The 14,898-nt window shown below is 37.3% G+C and overlaps 1 protein-coding gene across 5 annotated transcripts in view; it reads right to left on the bottom strand.

Moving 5' to 3' along the window:
* Positions 1–14,898, bottom strand: part of LOC114646724 (lisH domain-containing protein ARMC9) — a 136,401-nt gene that overhangs the window by 107,902 nt on the left and 13,601 nt on the right. For all 5 annotated transcript variants that reach the window (XR_007934032.1, XM_051922227.1, XM_051922226.1 and 2 more), the window contains exons 5-8: positions 14,177–14,332; positions 12,305–12,397; positions 10,760–10,784; positions 6,802–6,959 (exon numbers count right to left, since the gene is read on the bottom strand). Coding sequence is in view for 4 of the 5 variants with exons in the window: in XM_051922227.1 (XP_051778187.1) it covers positions 6,802–6,959; positions 10,760–10,784; positions 12,305–12,397; positions 14,177–14,332 (432 nt within the window). In the remaining variant the exon portion in view is untranslated. The remainder of the gene's footprint in view (positions 1–6,801; positions 6,960–10,759; positions 10,785–12,304; positions 12,398–14,176; positions 14,333–14,898) is intronic.

Genomic DNA, 14,898 nt, shown 5'->3' with positions numbered 1-14,898 from the left:
AGATGTTGTCTATATAAAGATCTCTGAGCAATTTAATCCCAAATCTTTTCCTGATATTAAAAACTGGTATGTTTGCGAGGGTTGAAAGAGGTGGTTCTCTTGCAGGGGTGCCACAGATAGAAGATTTTCCATCTTAAATTGCTTTCTAATTTGGTTCCATGTTCTGAGTGAGTGAAGCACAACTAGGTTATTAGTATATTTGCGATAACTTGCATTTATTGGAGTGCAGAGCAGGGAATATAAAGAAGTGCTGCCAGGCCTGTGTATGTTCATTTATTTGTGTCCAGGTTTTTATGGCTTGTATGTTTGCTGCCCAGTAATAAAACTGAAAATTAGGTAGAGCCATGCCACCTTCTGCCTGAGGTCTTTGTAGGGTCACTCTTCGAATATGTGAATGTTTTGAGTTCCAAATAAATGAGGTTATGGTTGAATCTAATTGCTTAAAAATTGGATTTATTGATATATAGTGGGATGTTTTGAAATAAAAAAAGAAGCTTAGGAAGGATATTCATCTTAATAACGTTAATTCTTCTGGCTAGAGTGAGATGAAGGGTTGACCATCTATGCAAGTCTTGCTTAATTTTTTCCATACAAACGGCAAAATTTTGTTAATAAAGAGCTTTATGTTTACTTGTGATATTTACCCCTAAGTATTTAAACTGATCTGCTATGGTAAAAGGTAGGGTGTCCAATCTGATATTATATGCTTGTGAATTCATTGGAAAGAGTATACTTTTATTCAAATTAATTCTGAGACCAGAAATCTTTTGAAAATCTGAAAGTGCTGTTAAACATGCAGGCACAGTGTTTTCTGGGTCTGATATATATAAAACCATATCATCTGCATATAGAGAAATTTTCTGTTCCAGTCCTTCTCGGATAATCCCCTTTATCTGATAAGAATTTCGGCAGTGGACCGCCAGTGGTTCAATGGGGATTGCAAACAGCAGTAGTAACAAAGGGCATCCTTGTCTGGTGCCACGTTCTAGTTTAAAGTAGTCTGAAGAAATGTTGTTAATACAGACTGAGGCTTCTGGACTGGTATACAGTAGTTTGATCCATGCACAAATATTCGGGCCAAACCCAAATTTCTCCAATACAGTGAAAAGATAGTTCCATTCAATCATATCAAATGCTTTTTCTGCATCCAATGATATCATCATCTCTAGGGTGTTTGACTTTGCCGGTGAATATATTACATTAAACAGGCGTCGAAGATTGGAAGATAAGTGTCGGCCTTTAGTAAATCCAGTTTGATCCTGTGATATTACCGAAGGCAGCACTTTCTCCATCCTTCTAGCTATGATGTTTGAGAGTACCTTATCATTATTCAGGAGTGAAATTGGTCTGTATGATGCACATTGTAACAAGTCCTTATTTTGTTTAGGAAAGACGGTGATTAATGCTTGACAAAAAGTTTGAGGTAGAATTTGATTGTCTCTAGCTTCTGTAAATGTTGCCAATAAGAGGGGAGCTAGCTGAGTGGAGAATTTCTTATAAAATTCTATAGGGTAGCCATCAGGGCCTGCTGATTTCCCGCCTTGAAGTGACTTTATAGCATCTAGTAATTCTGATAGGATCAGAGGTTTATCCAGTTCCTCAGCACTAAAAGTATCTATTTGTGGTATCTGTAATGTATCCAGAAATGCATTAGATTGTGTGTTGCCTTCTTTAAACTCAGTAGAATATAAGGTTTTATAATAATCTCTAAATGAGTGCATTATATTTTTATGGTCAATGATTTCATCTCCATTAGCATTGGTGATTACTGGGATTGCACTGCGAACTTCTTGCTTGTGGATTTGTTGAGCTAAAAGCTTATTAGCTTTCCCTCTGTGTTCGTAGTAATGATGTCTTGATTTATAAATAAGTTGTTCAGTTTCTTTAGTTGTCAAGATGTTGAGTTCTGTATGCAGAGCCTGCCTTTTCCTATGAAGAGCCTCACTTGGATGCCTGGCTTGTTCTTCATCTATTCTAATAATTTCGCTTCTTAGCTTTGACACTTTCTTGGTTTCTAATTCATTTCTGTGGGAAAGATATGAAATAATCTGTCCTCTTAAGAAGGCCTTTAGAGTTTCCCCAGAGTGTTCCTGTAGAGACCTCTGAGGGTGTGTTTGTCTCTAGGAAGAAGCCAATTTGTTTGGATATAAATTCTGTACAGTTCTCGTCTGTTAATAGAAGTGGGTTAAGGCGCCATCTGTGAGGCGAGTGTGGGGGGCATAATGATTTTAGCTCCAAAACTAGAGGTACATGATCAGAGATAACAATTGTGTCGTATTTACAAGATTTAATCGTAGGCAAGAAATTATTATCTATAAAGAAATAATCAATTCTTGAGTAGCTATGATGCACTGGTGAGTAGAATGAATATGTTCTTGAGTTTGGGTTTAGAAACCTCCAGGGGTCTGATAAGTTGTGGTCGGTTCCAAACTGTGTAATTGTCTTTGAAGTTTTATATGTTGTCCCCCCTGTCACAGGAGTCCTATCTAAGAGTGGATTTAAAACACAATTAAAGTCCCCGGCCACTATAATTTTATGAGTGTTCACTTTGGGAAAGGATGCAAATAGATTTTGCATGAATTCCTTATCATCGACATTGGGTGCATAAATATTTATCAAAATCATTTTACAATTAAATAAGTTGCCCATGACCATCACATATCTCCCTTCAGGATCCGATACTACATCTGATGCTACAAATGGGACTGTTCCATGTATGAGAATTCCCACACCTCTAGTTTTCTTTGTAAAGCAAGAATGGAACATTTGGCCAGTCCAATCATTTTGTAGCCGGAATAGATCCTTGCTTAGTAAGTGGGTCTCCTGTAAAAATACTATTTTAGTGTTTAAGCCTGTTAGGTTAGAGCATACTTTTTTTTCTCTTTAATGTCATTTTATAGTCTTAACTGGTAGTGAGGCAGTTTTAATCTTAATTTCCAATTTCCCCACAAGTTATTGCCATACAGCCTATTGTTGTGTTGATAGTTATAATTATAAGGATTAAAAGGATAGATTAGATATAGCCTGCTCTCCTTCTCTCCCCCCTTATCACCCCCCTTTTGCCTCCCCACATGAGGCCAGACCCCACTTCACAATGTCCCAGTCCTCTGACACACCGACAGACAGAGCACGTCCAAAACAAAACAAGACCCCCCCACCCCCACCAGCGGCGTTTGAGAATTAAAAATTAGAGCTATCTATTGCAGCTAAAGTTTAAATTCTATCTGCCAAAAATATAATCATTAACAGTGTTTAAGCTTAAAATATAATCTTCAGCAATTTTAAAAAAATAAGATAATAAAATAATGAACCCTGGGAATGGTGTTGAAAAGTGGTCTAATGCAATAATAGAAATAATAATAAACCAAGGGTATGATGTTAAACAGTCTCCTTTAGGGAGAAAAAAACCTACTTTAATTATATCCACATACTCACGCCTATAACTTCCACACATTCATGTCTATAACTGTAATTAAAACATAAACTTATAGCGTCCAAGTAAAGAAAAGGATGTATGGTTATAATACCCATATCTTTACACGTGGATCAGACAGCAGGTGATAGCTCCTTGCCATGCCATGACAGGATACAGCTCATTATTGTCTTTCAAAAGAGTGTCGGGAACAGCTTCTTTAAATCCTTTTCAGCTTCCTCCTTGCTTGAAAATACATAATATTGGCCACGAACTTCCACTTTCAGTTTGGCGGGATACAAGAGGCTGTATTTGATATCGGCTTTCCGTAACGGCTGTTTAATGTTGAAGAAGGCTGCCTGTTTTGCAGCTGTTAAAGGTGAGAAGTCAGGGAAAATACAGATGAGATTATTTTCAAATATAATCTCTTGCTTGTGTCTGAGAAGTGCCATCACATCAAGCTTACATCGTAGTCGCTCAAAGCGAACAATAAAAGACCTAGGTTTAAAGGTATTTGAACTGCGTAAACGATAAGCTGCTGCTATCTCAGTATCTGGTTTAAAGTCATCTCCAATTATTTTAGAGAGTAATTCTACTGCAAATTTCACTGGGTTTGTACTTTCTCGTTTCTCAGGTAGACCTTCAATTCTAATATTATTCCTTCTGCGCCCATCCTCCAGGGCTGCAAGTCTGTCTCCGAGTTTTTTGCATTCGGAATTCGCAGCTGTAGCTTTTTCATTGACATTAGATGCCAATTGTTCCGCTGTTTCAATTCGAGCCGTGAATGCCTGCTTAACATCATCCAGCTGATTGGCAAGTTTTTTCAGCTTGGATCTATTTTCTTTAATGTGTTCCTCTATTTACCCCCACTATACCTTTAAATGTCGAATCAAAACGATTAAATAGACGTATTTCCCGGTCTTTGTTATCCTTCTTAAGCCCCTTAAGCTCCTTCTTAAGCTCATTTATGGCTGTGGAGGTGGCAGTAGCCAGTGTTGAGATCATCTCTTTCAGTTCGGACAGGTCGCTTCGGCTTTCATGCTCCGCGGGTGGAATTGCCGCTCCTATTACAGCCGATGCTTCGGGCTCGCAAGGAGTACATGAGAGCACGTACTGCAGAGCCTTTTCTAGTTTCAATTGATCATCTTCTGAAATTGGCAATCCATCGTGACCTGCATCACTTGCATCTTCGCTCTCGACTGGAGATGATGCGATGGAGCGAGGTCCTAGGAAGTCTGCGTATTCGTCTGCCAGTTCCAGGTCAATCTCCGAGAGGCCGTACCTCGCACTTGGGCTTGATATCTGTCTAGACTTTGATGTAGTTTTAAGTTTCTTTTCCGGTTCTTTCTGACCTCTCTTCTTGTTAATCATGTTTATATACTGTAGTGGAAGCTCCTCGGGTTGGGTAAATACAGGATATCTCTAAATAATAAATACGTGAGAAAATAAAGCCGCTGCTAACGAAGCTCCGCTTCAGACGTCCATCTCCTGTAACGGACGAGACCAACTCCTGTTTTGCTTTTCTTGTGAGAAGAAAAAGAATCAGCAAGGATACCATGCCCAACAGAGAAATAAAATCTGTGTGGCAAGTATGTGTCTGGTGCTATCAATAATATTTAGATATGGGAGCAAAAGTTGATTGCTATGATTGAATGTGCATATATACACATTCTAAGTCTAAGTCCTACTTTGGGTCACATGCTGCACAAGAAGATTCTGCATATCTTCCAGTATAATATACACAGAGACAAATTATAGCATATATGTATCATTATGATGTATGTAATCCAAAGGCAAAATACTGATAAAATCTAAATTGCATCTGATGTCAGAGAGGTGCTATAACAAAATAATACTTGAGTGAATTCATAACATGTTCTACATAACCACACTTGGGTATAGTCTGATTAATTACCCATGCTCACATAACTCATGTGATTATAGAAAACAAATCTATCTTGCGAAACCATAAAGGGCAAATATTTTCATACATGCACCGGTCTTGGGGAACATAAGAACTAACCATTTTCTTTAGAGTGGAGCAGAACACCTGGAAGACGTTCAACATCACTTCAGGTGTAATGCAACAAGCTTGGTCTCTTCTCATATGACTTTCTATATTAACAACCACATCCCCGGAATCACTGTTCATTTTGGGACCTCCACATTCAGATGTCATTTACTAGCTCAGCGATGCTACTGGCGAACACCAAAATTACTGTTTATTCAACCTTTCAGTATCCTTGGCAACCAGAATGCAAAGGACACTCCGACTGCATCAGGTTAAAATAGAAAGAAGAATGGATGGTGGAAAATACAAGCAAACACTGCAATAGAATCTGTCAAGCTTCTTAAAAAACTAAAGCTTCTCCTTTCACCAAGACATCGATTCCAGACATAAGGCCAAAATACCCTTGGAGTGACTTAAAGACAAAAAAAGGTGAGTGTCCTAAAATGGGCAGTCAAAGCCCTGATCTTAATTTGATTTAGACCATATGACACTACTTGAAAACTGAATAACAAAATAACTAATTTCAATCAAAGCTGTTATTACTGCAAAAATTGTTACAAAATGTAAAAGTGAGAGGATTAATAGCATATTTCCTTTATTCTGAAGATTTCTTTGTAACATAAAATAATGGCAAATTAAAAGAATAGTTTTCAATTTCAGGGCTTTGAAACAAAAATGTTGCAGAGATTAACACAAGGATTTGTTAATGAGTAGCCTAAACTTTTTGGAGAATCAGTCAATGGACTACATAATTTGGCAATGTACTGCATGCATCTATTTTTAATACAGTTATCACTTCAACAGTCTTTAAAATACTAAAAATTCCCTGGGGAAAAAAAAAAAAAAAAACACTTTTGAGGTTGGGGAAAATTGGTATGGGTAGAAGGATGGATTGATGGAAAACTTGCAGCTAGGACATTGTACACATTAGTGAACAATAAGAATACATGACTTGATAAAAACACTTAATACATTAGTTTGAAAGTATGGTGAAAAGAATGTAGAGAAAAGCCAAGCAAAATGACACCATTGACCAAGTTACCACTGCTGTCTCATAGTTCTAGAAGTTCCAGGATTCTTGTGGGCAAAAAGTATAACAGATAATAGTATAATAGATAACATCCTATTTGGGATCATTTCCATCCCAGTTCTCAGAAATGTATATATTGTGAACAGCTTTTGTCTTTGTGTAACAATTACAAATGATTACTTCACTGTGATTTTTTCACTCACCTGTCTGTTAAGGAACAATGTAGGAAGGTGACAGCTTACAAAATTTCAGCCACAGTACTACCACAGGTGTAATTCAGTGTGCCCATATAAACTATACATAAAATAACTGTTAATAGAAAGAGTTGCAGTGGCTCCGTCCACTTACCATTTTTCCAGTAACGGTGGCCTCCAATGAATCCACAAGTTCTGCCGTCACTCCAATCAGGTTATGATAATCTGCCTGCATTTTATTATACCTTTTCATGTATGTTGCAGCTTTCCTTTCAGCATCCAGAAGCTGCTGTTGTAACTGATGGACATACTCTGTAACCAATTGGGACATCACACAAACCACATGTTAATCAAACATTGGGGCATCTCAAACAATGTACAACAGATTAGATAATAAAATAGATTCACGCCAAGTGGCAGAGCACCAATAATAATTAATCTAAACTGATTACACTGCATTTTATTTTTAATAAAAGCCTTAGATTTTTGAAAGGGCCAAGCAACCTACACATCACTATGGCATGGCCTGTGCATGCACAATACAACCAATGAAAACTGCAGAGTGTGTGATAGACCAGACTGAAACTAATTATCAACTGCTTGTGGAGGAAAAGGTTGGTAAAGGAACTTAGGACAACATGCTTCAGTGAGTAAACTCAGAAATTCACCGATACCAACCATTACATATTCTGAGAGAAAGTGCAACACTCATGCAGAACATGATGCTGTGGGGCAGAAATGACAGCTCTGTGGTACCTCCAGAAATCAGCATATAAGGTGCTCCTCGAATGCTGGAGGAGGCAGCAGCACCAGGGGATGTGGGAACGGCACAAAGGTTTGTTTGGAGGCTCCATTAGCTGTATGTTGCATGACAGATTACTAGTATAGATTGTATGTTTGGTAGAAAACTACAGAGACTGTACTCCAAACGAATAGCCACCACCAAGGAGCTGGGGAATGAGTGGCACAAGAGTGACCCTGAATGAGCAGAGTGAGGCAGATGTGTGTGTTGCTGCATAGTGGAAGCCTCTAATAAAATAATGAAATAAGCTTCCATACAGTGAAAGAATACATGTGATCATAAGTGTGCCTTTTTCAGTTATTGCATAGTTGTTAGAAGAACAGAGTGTAATTCATATCTTGGCATCAATATTCAGTGTCAATAAAAGAAATTGGTGATGATTTTCAGAGGTGAATATACACCCCTGGCACTAAAAGATGCTGCAGAGGACGATAAGTGGCCAAGTAAAGTTCACAGTCTCTTTTTAAAATGTGTGTCATATCAATGTTTTGCTTTATGCATTTTTCCTTCTTAAAAAAAGACATGGATATGTGGTTTTGCAGTATTTTATGTAATCTGAAGATGCAGAACAATACTCAACGTTTTGGGCTAAAAAAAAAAAAAAAAAAAAAAAAAAAGACTTTTTTTTTTTTTTTTTGAGAAGTTAAGGCTTTTTCATTTACCTATCGATCCATGTACCCATTAGCCCCATTGTATGCTGCAAGAGCAGACGAGAAATTAAAAAAAAATATATTAAAATGCTTCATTTTAGAACACAATTTCAGGTGGCAAATTAATATATATCTTGATTGTGAAGAAATAATTGATTTGAAAAACACTTAACTTCTATGTTAACTGTATTCCCATACTGACATAACATTTCTAAATAGGGGTTTAATTGTCCAAATTAAAAGAAAAAGATCTACTTTGCCAGTGGAACAAAATATTATCTTCTTTAACAGCACTGTTTTCCTCTTTAAAATATATGAAGTAGAATGAAAAATTAAATAGACAGATGCAACCCAACCCAAGTCAAACACTCAAAATACAAACAGCACAATGCTACATTATGAACTAATAATTTAGGGCTATATCTCATGTATGGTCAGTTGCAGCTGTCACCATCAGTGGTCGAACAGTTCAAGGTAGCAAAGTTCAGGGCTGTGCCAATGTATAGATAATCTAGCTATGGAAAAGACAGAGATGCAGGCATCACCACAAGATCTAGATGCAAGTGGACAACAGACATGACTGTTGCACAAGTGGAAGGTATGCTGAAGCTAAAGGATGTCATTGGGAATCTGTGCTTAGGGAGACAAGAGCTTGGAACCACCCATTTCCAGGAATGAGGAAAAGGCAGAACAAAAGCAAAGCAGAGATATGATCCAAGCCATGGTTGAATGCCTAGAGGAAGAAGGGCAAAGGCCGCAGAACTTGGAGCACAAGGCGCCTGGACATGTGAGACCTGCCAAAACAGAAGATCACGTGGTCAGAACTTTGAGGGAATAAGCCCCTTCCCTTTTCTGCTCCGTTAAGTGCACGATACTCTGCCAACACCAACTAACATACACAGGTGGGGAATGAGGTAGGATGCACTATGCAAGCTATGCAGGGCGAGAGGCATGCTGGAACATATACAGGCAAGGTGAAAGATCACGTTTAACAAGGAAAGATAAAGATGGCACCATGACAAGGTTCTCAGGGCACTGGCAGATATTTTGGTGCAAGAGAGACGGGGGGGGAAAGCATCCAACCCAAGCAAGTATAGGTCCATCCATCAAGTTTATAAGAGTGGTAGAAGCCACCCTCCTCCACAAAGAGCCTTTTGCAGCTGGTGCAATCATGGAAGATGAAGTGGACTGTTATAATATGTTTTGTTATTAAGTTTAATGTCACTGTTCTCTGTGCCCACTGTTATGGACTCATTCATACAGGCAGACCAAGTATGGTACACAGGGGCTCAGCATCAGCATTTAGAATTGCCGAGCTAAGCACAGGACTAGAGAGCCAAAGACAACTGGAGAATTGAATAGTCAGCCTAAAGACAGACTAGTATAGTTCTGTCTTTTGTCAGCACAAAAATCCTCTTTCCTTGTTGGGAGAATGACAACTGCATGTAGGCATTGTGCTATTCCTGTATTTTTGAAGGTGGGGTTTGAGTCCTTTCCTGTCCTTGTTTGAATCCAGAAAAAAAGAGCCTGCAAGTGGAGCAACCAGTACACAAGGATGGACCTACGGCCAATACACTTTGAAGCTAATGGGCTGAAGACTATGTCCTCCATCCAGAAAATCCTTTCAGCGTGGCGACGAAAGATGGCAGACTGCGTTGGTCAAGATCCCCACATGCTTGATAGAGTCTGTCATAAGCTTCCCGTCTGTAATACCGTGTGAATCCGTCAATAAAGTGAGCTAAATTATCCTTATACTTCTCATGTAATCTTGTAACCGTCATATTGCATGCTGGGGGCGGGGGGATAATACCTTTTTAATTTATAATTATTTAAATTCAGGTTAATTAAAATGCCGCAATTGAAAACAACACATTTCCAGAGAGCTAATGCCTCTTAAGGAAACATGGACCCAGACAGGAAGTTACATTTTCCTCAGGTTGTTCAAACAGCTCTATGGCCGGACATAGTCATATGTTCTGAGAAGGCAGAGAGGATCATCTGTATAGAACTGACTGTTCTGTTTGAAGATGGATGTGAAGAAGACTCGGAGAGGAAGGCCACCAAGTATTAGGGTCTCATGTCTGGCTATTTGCAGTCAAGGTAGGTTGCAGAAGTTTCCCAGCAAAATCTGTGTAGAAAATGTTTACAACCCTGGGAACAGAAGGAAGGGAAAGGAAAGTAGCTGCTCGCAGGTTGGGGGAAGCAGTGGAAAGAGCCTCTTGTTGACTCTGGAGTAAGCATGGGGCAGATGAGCTAGAAGCCAGGAGAAGATGGACAGTGACTAGCCACCGCTGCAGAAACACCACCTGGAGCATTTTGTGGTTTAGGCTCAAAACATCCAATGAAAGTTGCATGCCACGTGATGACATCTTCTCCTGGCTGAAAGCGTCAGTCACAAGAGATGATCGAAGGTTTGGGCACTGCATGTATTCAATAATTTAAAAAAATGTAAAAATTTAAATTTACAACTATTACAGACATATAGAAAAAATGAAATGTGACAAACAAGAATAAAGAATGGTTTGGACACTGAATGAAAGAGTTGATGAATAGAAGTATATATTGTTAATAGCAAAATAGTTTACACATTAAAAATTAATTTCGGTCAAACATTTCTATAATTAATTCCCCTTTATAGAACAAAACTGAAATAAAATCACCTTTATTGCCTGACCCAGTCTCCTTCTGGAATACTCACATTAAGGAAAAGATTGATTATTATGTAATGTTACTCAGAGCACAATTTGATAATTTTATATAATCTAACCATTCAGTGGTAAAATACTATACAATTTTTGAGTTCCCCATAGAACACTGCTATTTCAGCCATGCTGGACTTGCACCTCACACACACACACAAAATTAAGTTCAAGAAAGTTGGATGTCTAAGGCTCAAGCAACATGTAGAATGCTAATAAAGATTTAAAGAATAACATTTCAAGCTCTCATCACACGAAAAGTACAATCCCTCCTGCATTATGTAAAAACTAATAGCATTTTACTCAGTAAATGTAATTAAGTAAATCCTGTGCCACTTAATATATATGTAGTTAACAACTGCACAATTTTTGCACATTTAATATTTTGTATAATTTATCATCTGTAGTGATGTCTCTAAAAACTCACTAATACTATAAAAGTTTACAAATAAAAAATAAATATTAATCAAGCAAATGCTTCATATGTTAATAAAAAATATAACTGAATAAAAAGATGTGCAGACACACAACACAGACCGGGCACCAACTGTGTCAAGACTATATATTTTATAATAATGTCACATTGCAAGAATTTGAATGACACACATTAACTTAATTCTTGTGAATAAACATGTGCTATGCATTTTAGAATACATTTCTAACATGTACCATCAGAGGCATTAATTAGTACTGTTGCCTAGTCCTTTCAGCATCCTGGTTTCAAATCTCATGCCCAGTGACTGTCTATGTGGAATTCGCACATACTGCCAGAATTTGTGTTAGTTTCCCTATGGGAACTTCATTTGTCCTTTCACATCTAAAAAAGATATGTGTTAGGTTAACTGTCAATTCTAAAATTTTCCCCATGTGGGTACTGGCCCGGCAGTGGTAGGACTTGCCCTGGCACAATGTTGCCAGAATACACTCCAGCTCCCCATAACCCTTATTTGAGATTGTTGCATTACATTCTAAGGAGACATAATGTTTGTCAGTCTCAATCTTGGCACCACATAAGACTTGTGCATTAATGAAATGTAACAGCTTACGGTTAACAAAACCTGCTTCATTCTCACTAGATGACCTTACTGCAGTATGAGTGCATAAAGAGAACTTAAAACAGGAGCTAAAATAAAGTCTATACATCATACTCAGCACTTTTGAAGTTTAATATGTTTGTCAAGTTATTGCAAATTTTAACAACAACTCAGTGATATGGATAATTATATGAGTGGCTTGAAATGTTGCGTACAAATGGACCAGAGTTTCCATAAATACATGCAAGCTTTAATGTTAAGTTTTTTGTTTATTTTTAAATAAATCCTGGCAGTTACATGGAAAGTTCCATGTGTATATTTCGAGGCTCTCAAGGCATTTGCAAGGTTTGTAAATGAGGGCCACAGAACAGAACTTCTTATGGACAACTTTGTTTGTGCATGCTTATACTTATGACAGCTTCATATAATCCATAACCATTAATTTCATGTTCAGTATTTCATACAAGGATACAAATAAAGTAAGCAGCTTTGGAGCATTACTGGCTTTAAGTATTAGAGACAAGAACTGTTCCAGTCTTTTTCTCAGCTCTGGAATCCAGGAATCCTAAGGAAAAATGAAAAAAAAAAAGTATTGTTTGCTAAACAAATGCATAATATAATGCAACAAACCTATCTAAATTACAATTAATTTCAAAGATGAGCTAGGCCCTAGTATTGCTGCCATTGTCCAGAAAACTGGGCAAACTAAATATGTTTTCCCCTCGAATGCATAGTATAAACTAAATCAAATCAGAACTTTTGAAGAAGAAAACAAATAAATAATATTATTATTATTAATAATAAAAAGGTATAAACTAATCTATCCTTTTAAGAGAACATCTTAATCAATACAATATATACTCTCATGAGCATAAAAGATGTGTTTCGTTAAGTCTCCTGCTCTTTGATGAGATACAGAACTAATTATACACAAAAAAAAAATGCAAAAATATATACTGTATTTAAAACAAATACACAAAATGTCACCTTAAACTAGTTTTCATGCAAAAATTGCATTTGACTGAAAACAGGGTCATAAATTCTCAACTTGGAAAATCCATTTTCTTTTTAAATGTTGGAAAGCAAATACAGCAAAACTGAAGACAGTTCAAATGTTCCTTTTAAGACTTTCAGCTTAAATCTGAATCTCTACAGCAAATATCACATGCTTCTACAGTATATGAAAGACAGCATAAAATGGATTTCACACACAAATTATCTGAGCCATAAGTTTGGAACAATGATAATTTACTGAAAGAAAAGAGAGATGAAGCAGACCAAAAATCAAGAAAAGAAGAAAACCATTCTTGAAATCAGGATGTGTGACGGCCATGTCTTGTTATGCTGAGATTAAGCTGTTTTAGCACTCCAATAAGCTTTTCCGTGCATTTCAAAAGAAAACCAGTGTCACTTGGAACATAATTATTTACAAAATTATGCTCACAAACAACATTTATCAAAGGATACCCATCAAAATACTTTAAGCATTTAGGAGCTTAACATTTAAAGGAATACAATCACCAACCCCCCTGACCCCCCCGAAGTGCTGAAAATGTTAACTTCAAAATATAAAGGTCTGATTTTACTTATTAAAAGTAAAAATCTTAATTTTCTAAAGTTTATTTTTTATTGCAATTTTTTTAACATTCTCAGCAGTTGTTAAAACATATCAAAGAAATCACGCAATGTTTAGTTTTTCTTACAAAAATAAAATAGGATTAAAAAATTAATTTAATACTCAGGAGGATTCATTAAAGCTATTGGCTCAATCATAACAAAGAACTCCTTGATCCAGAAAAAAATACAAAGGCCAGCACTGACATAGTTAATTCTATTTTTACTTTTGTAATCAGCAAACAATAAAATAGGTAAAAAGTATCCGAAATATATTACTGTTGTGCCTCATGTTTGCAAGCTTAATTTCATAAAGATATTCAGTCAGGAGGAGGACAAACCATTATAAAAAAAAAAAAGTTAGGGCTCTCACCAAGTATGAACTAATACCAAACTTAACATGCACCTATAGATATACACACACTACTAAGAACACAGTGCCACATTTGCATTCAAAAGGAAAGATTATATAACTATCTTAACCAAGGTTACAGCTGAGAGTTGGGAATTTGATCTCCTTGCACAGTGAAAAGTAATGCTATGAAAGTGAGGTACAATTCAAAACCAAGTGAGATGAAAAGATGATTGGTATACAAGTAAATGTGTATAAGGGTAACATGTGGCTGAATCAGTTGGATCCTGCTAAGACAAGATGCGAATGCCCACAACCCTGTACCGGAAAAAAGGTAAGTCTAGAAAACAGTCAGATACATTAAAAGACAGGAGGTACCTTGAACAGTTCTTTGAATGATGGGTGTGCCACTGGATTTGGAACAAATGGTAGTGCATAATAAGGTAAAAATTCTGTAGTTTGACTCATTGCAGCTCCCCTCGTCTCCAAATAATGTTTAAATTCAGCAATCCTCTCATCCAAATCACTTCTGTCCTGGGAGGGTGGAAAAGGAAATCTGGTTGGTCAGATGAACTTGCACTTCTTGATATCAACTAAATTGTCTAACAGGTACACTACACTGAAGACACTAGAATAAGCTCGAGATGGGTAATTAACCGTAATCCAAAGATGTTATCTCACCGGAATGTCTCATGCCATACTTTACAGGATACATGGGTTAAATTCTTTTTAGATTTACAGCAGTGAAAGGGAAGGTCTACAGGACAGTAGTGAGACCAGCTATTTTATATGGGTTGAAGACGGTGGCACTGCCCAGAAAGCAGGAGACAGAGTTAAAAATGCTAAGATTTGCACTGGGTGTGACGAGGATGGATAGGATTAGAAATGAGTACATTAGAGGGTCAGCTCAAGTTGGACAGTTGGGAGACAGACTCAGACAGGCGAGATTGCATTAGTTTGGATATGTGCAGAGGATATATGCGGAGTATATTGGGAGAAGGATGTTAAGGATAGAGCTGCCAGGTAAGAGGAATAGAGGAAGGCCTAAGAGAAGGTTTACGGATGTGGTAAGAGAGGACATGCAGGTGATGGGTATGACA

The sequence above is a fragment of the Erpetoichthys calabaricus genome, chromosome 2, assembly GCF_900747795.2.
Source record: "Erpetoichthys calabaricus chromosome 2, fErpCal1.3, whole genome shotgun sequence".
NCBI lineage: Eukaryota > Metazoa > Chordata > Cladistia > Polypteriformes > Polypteridae > Erpetoichthys > Erpetoichthys calabaricus.
The sequence above is the reverse complement of the archived record's forward strand: the minus strand, read 5'-3'. Positions and strand labels throughout refer to the sequence as shown.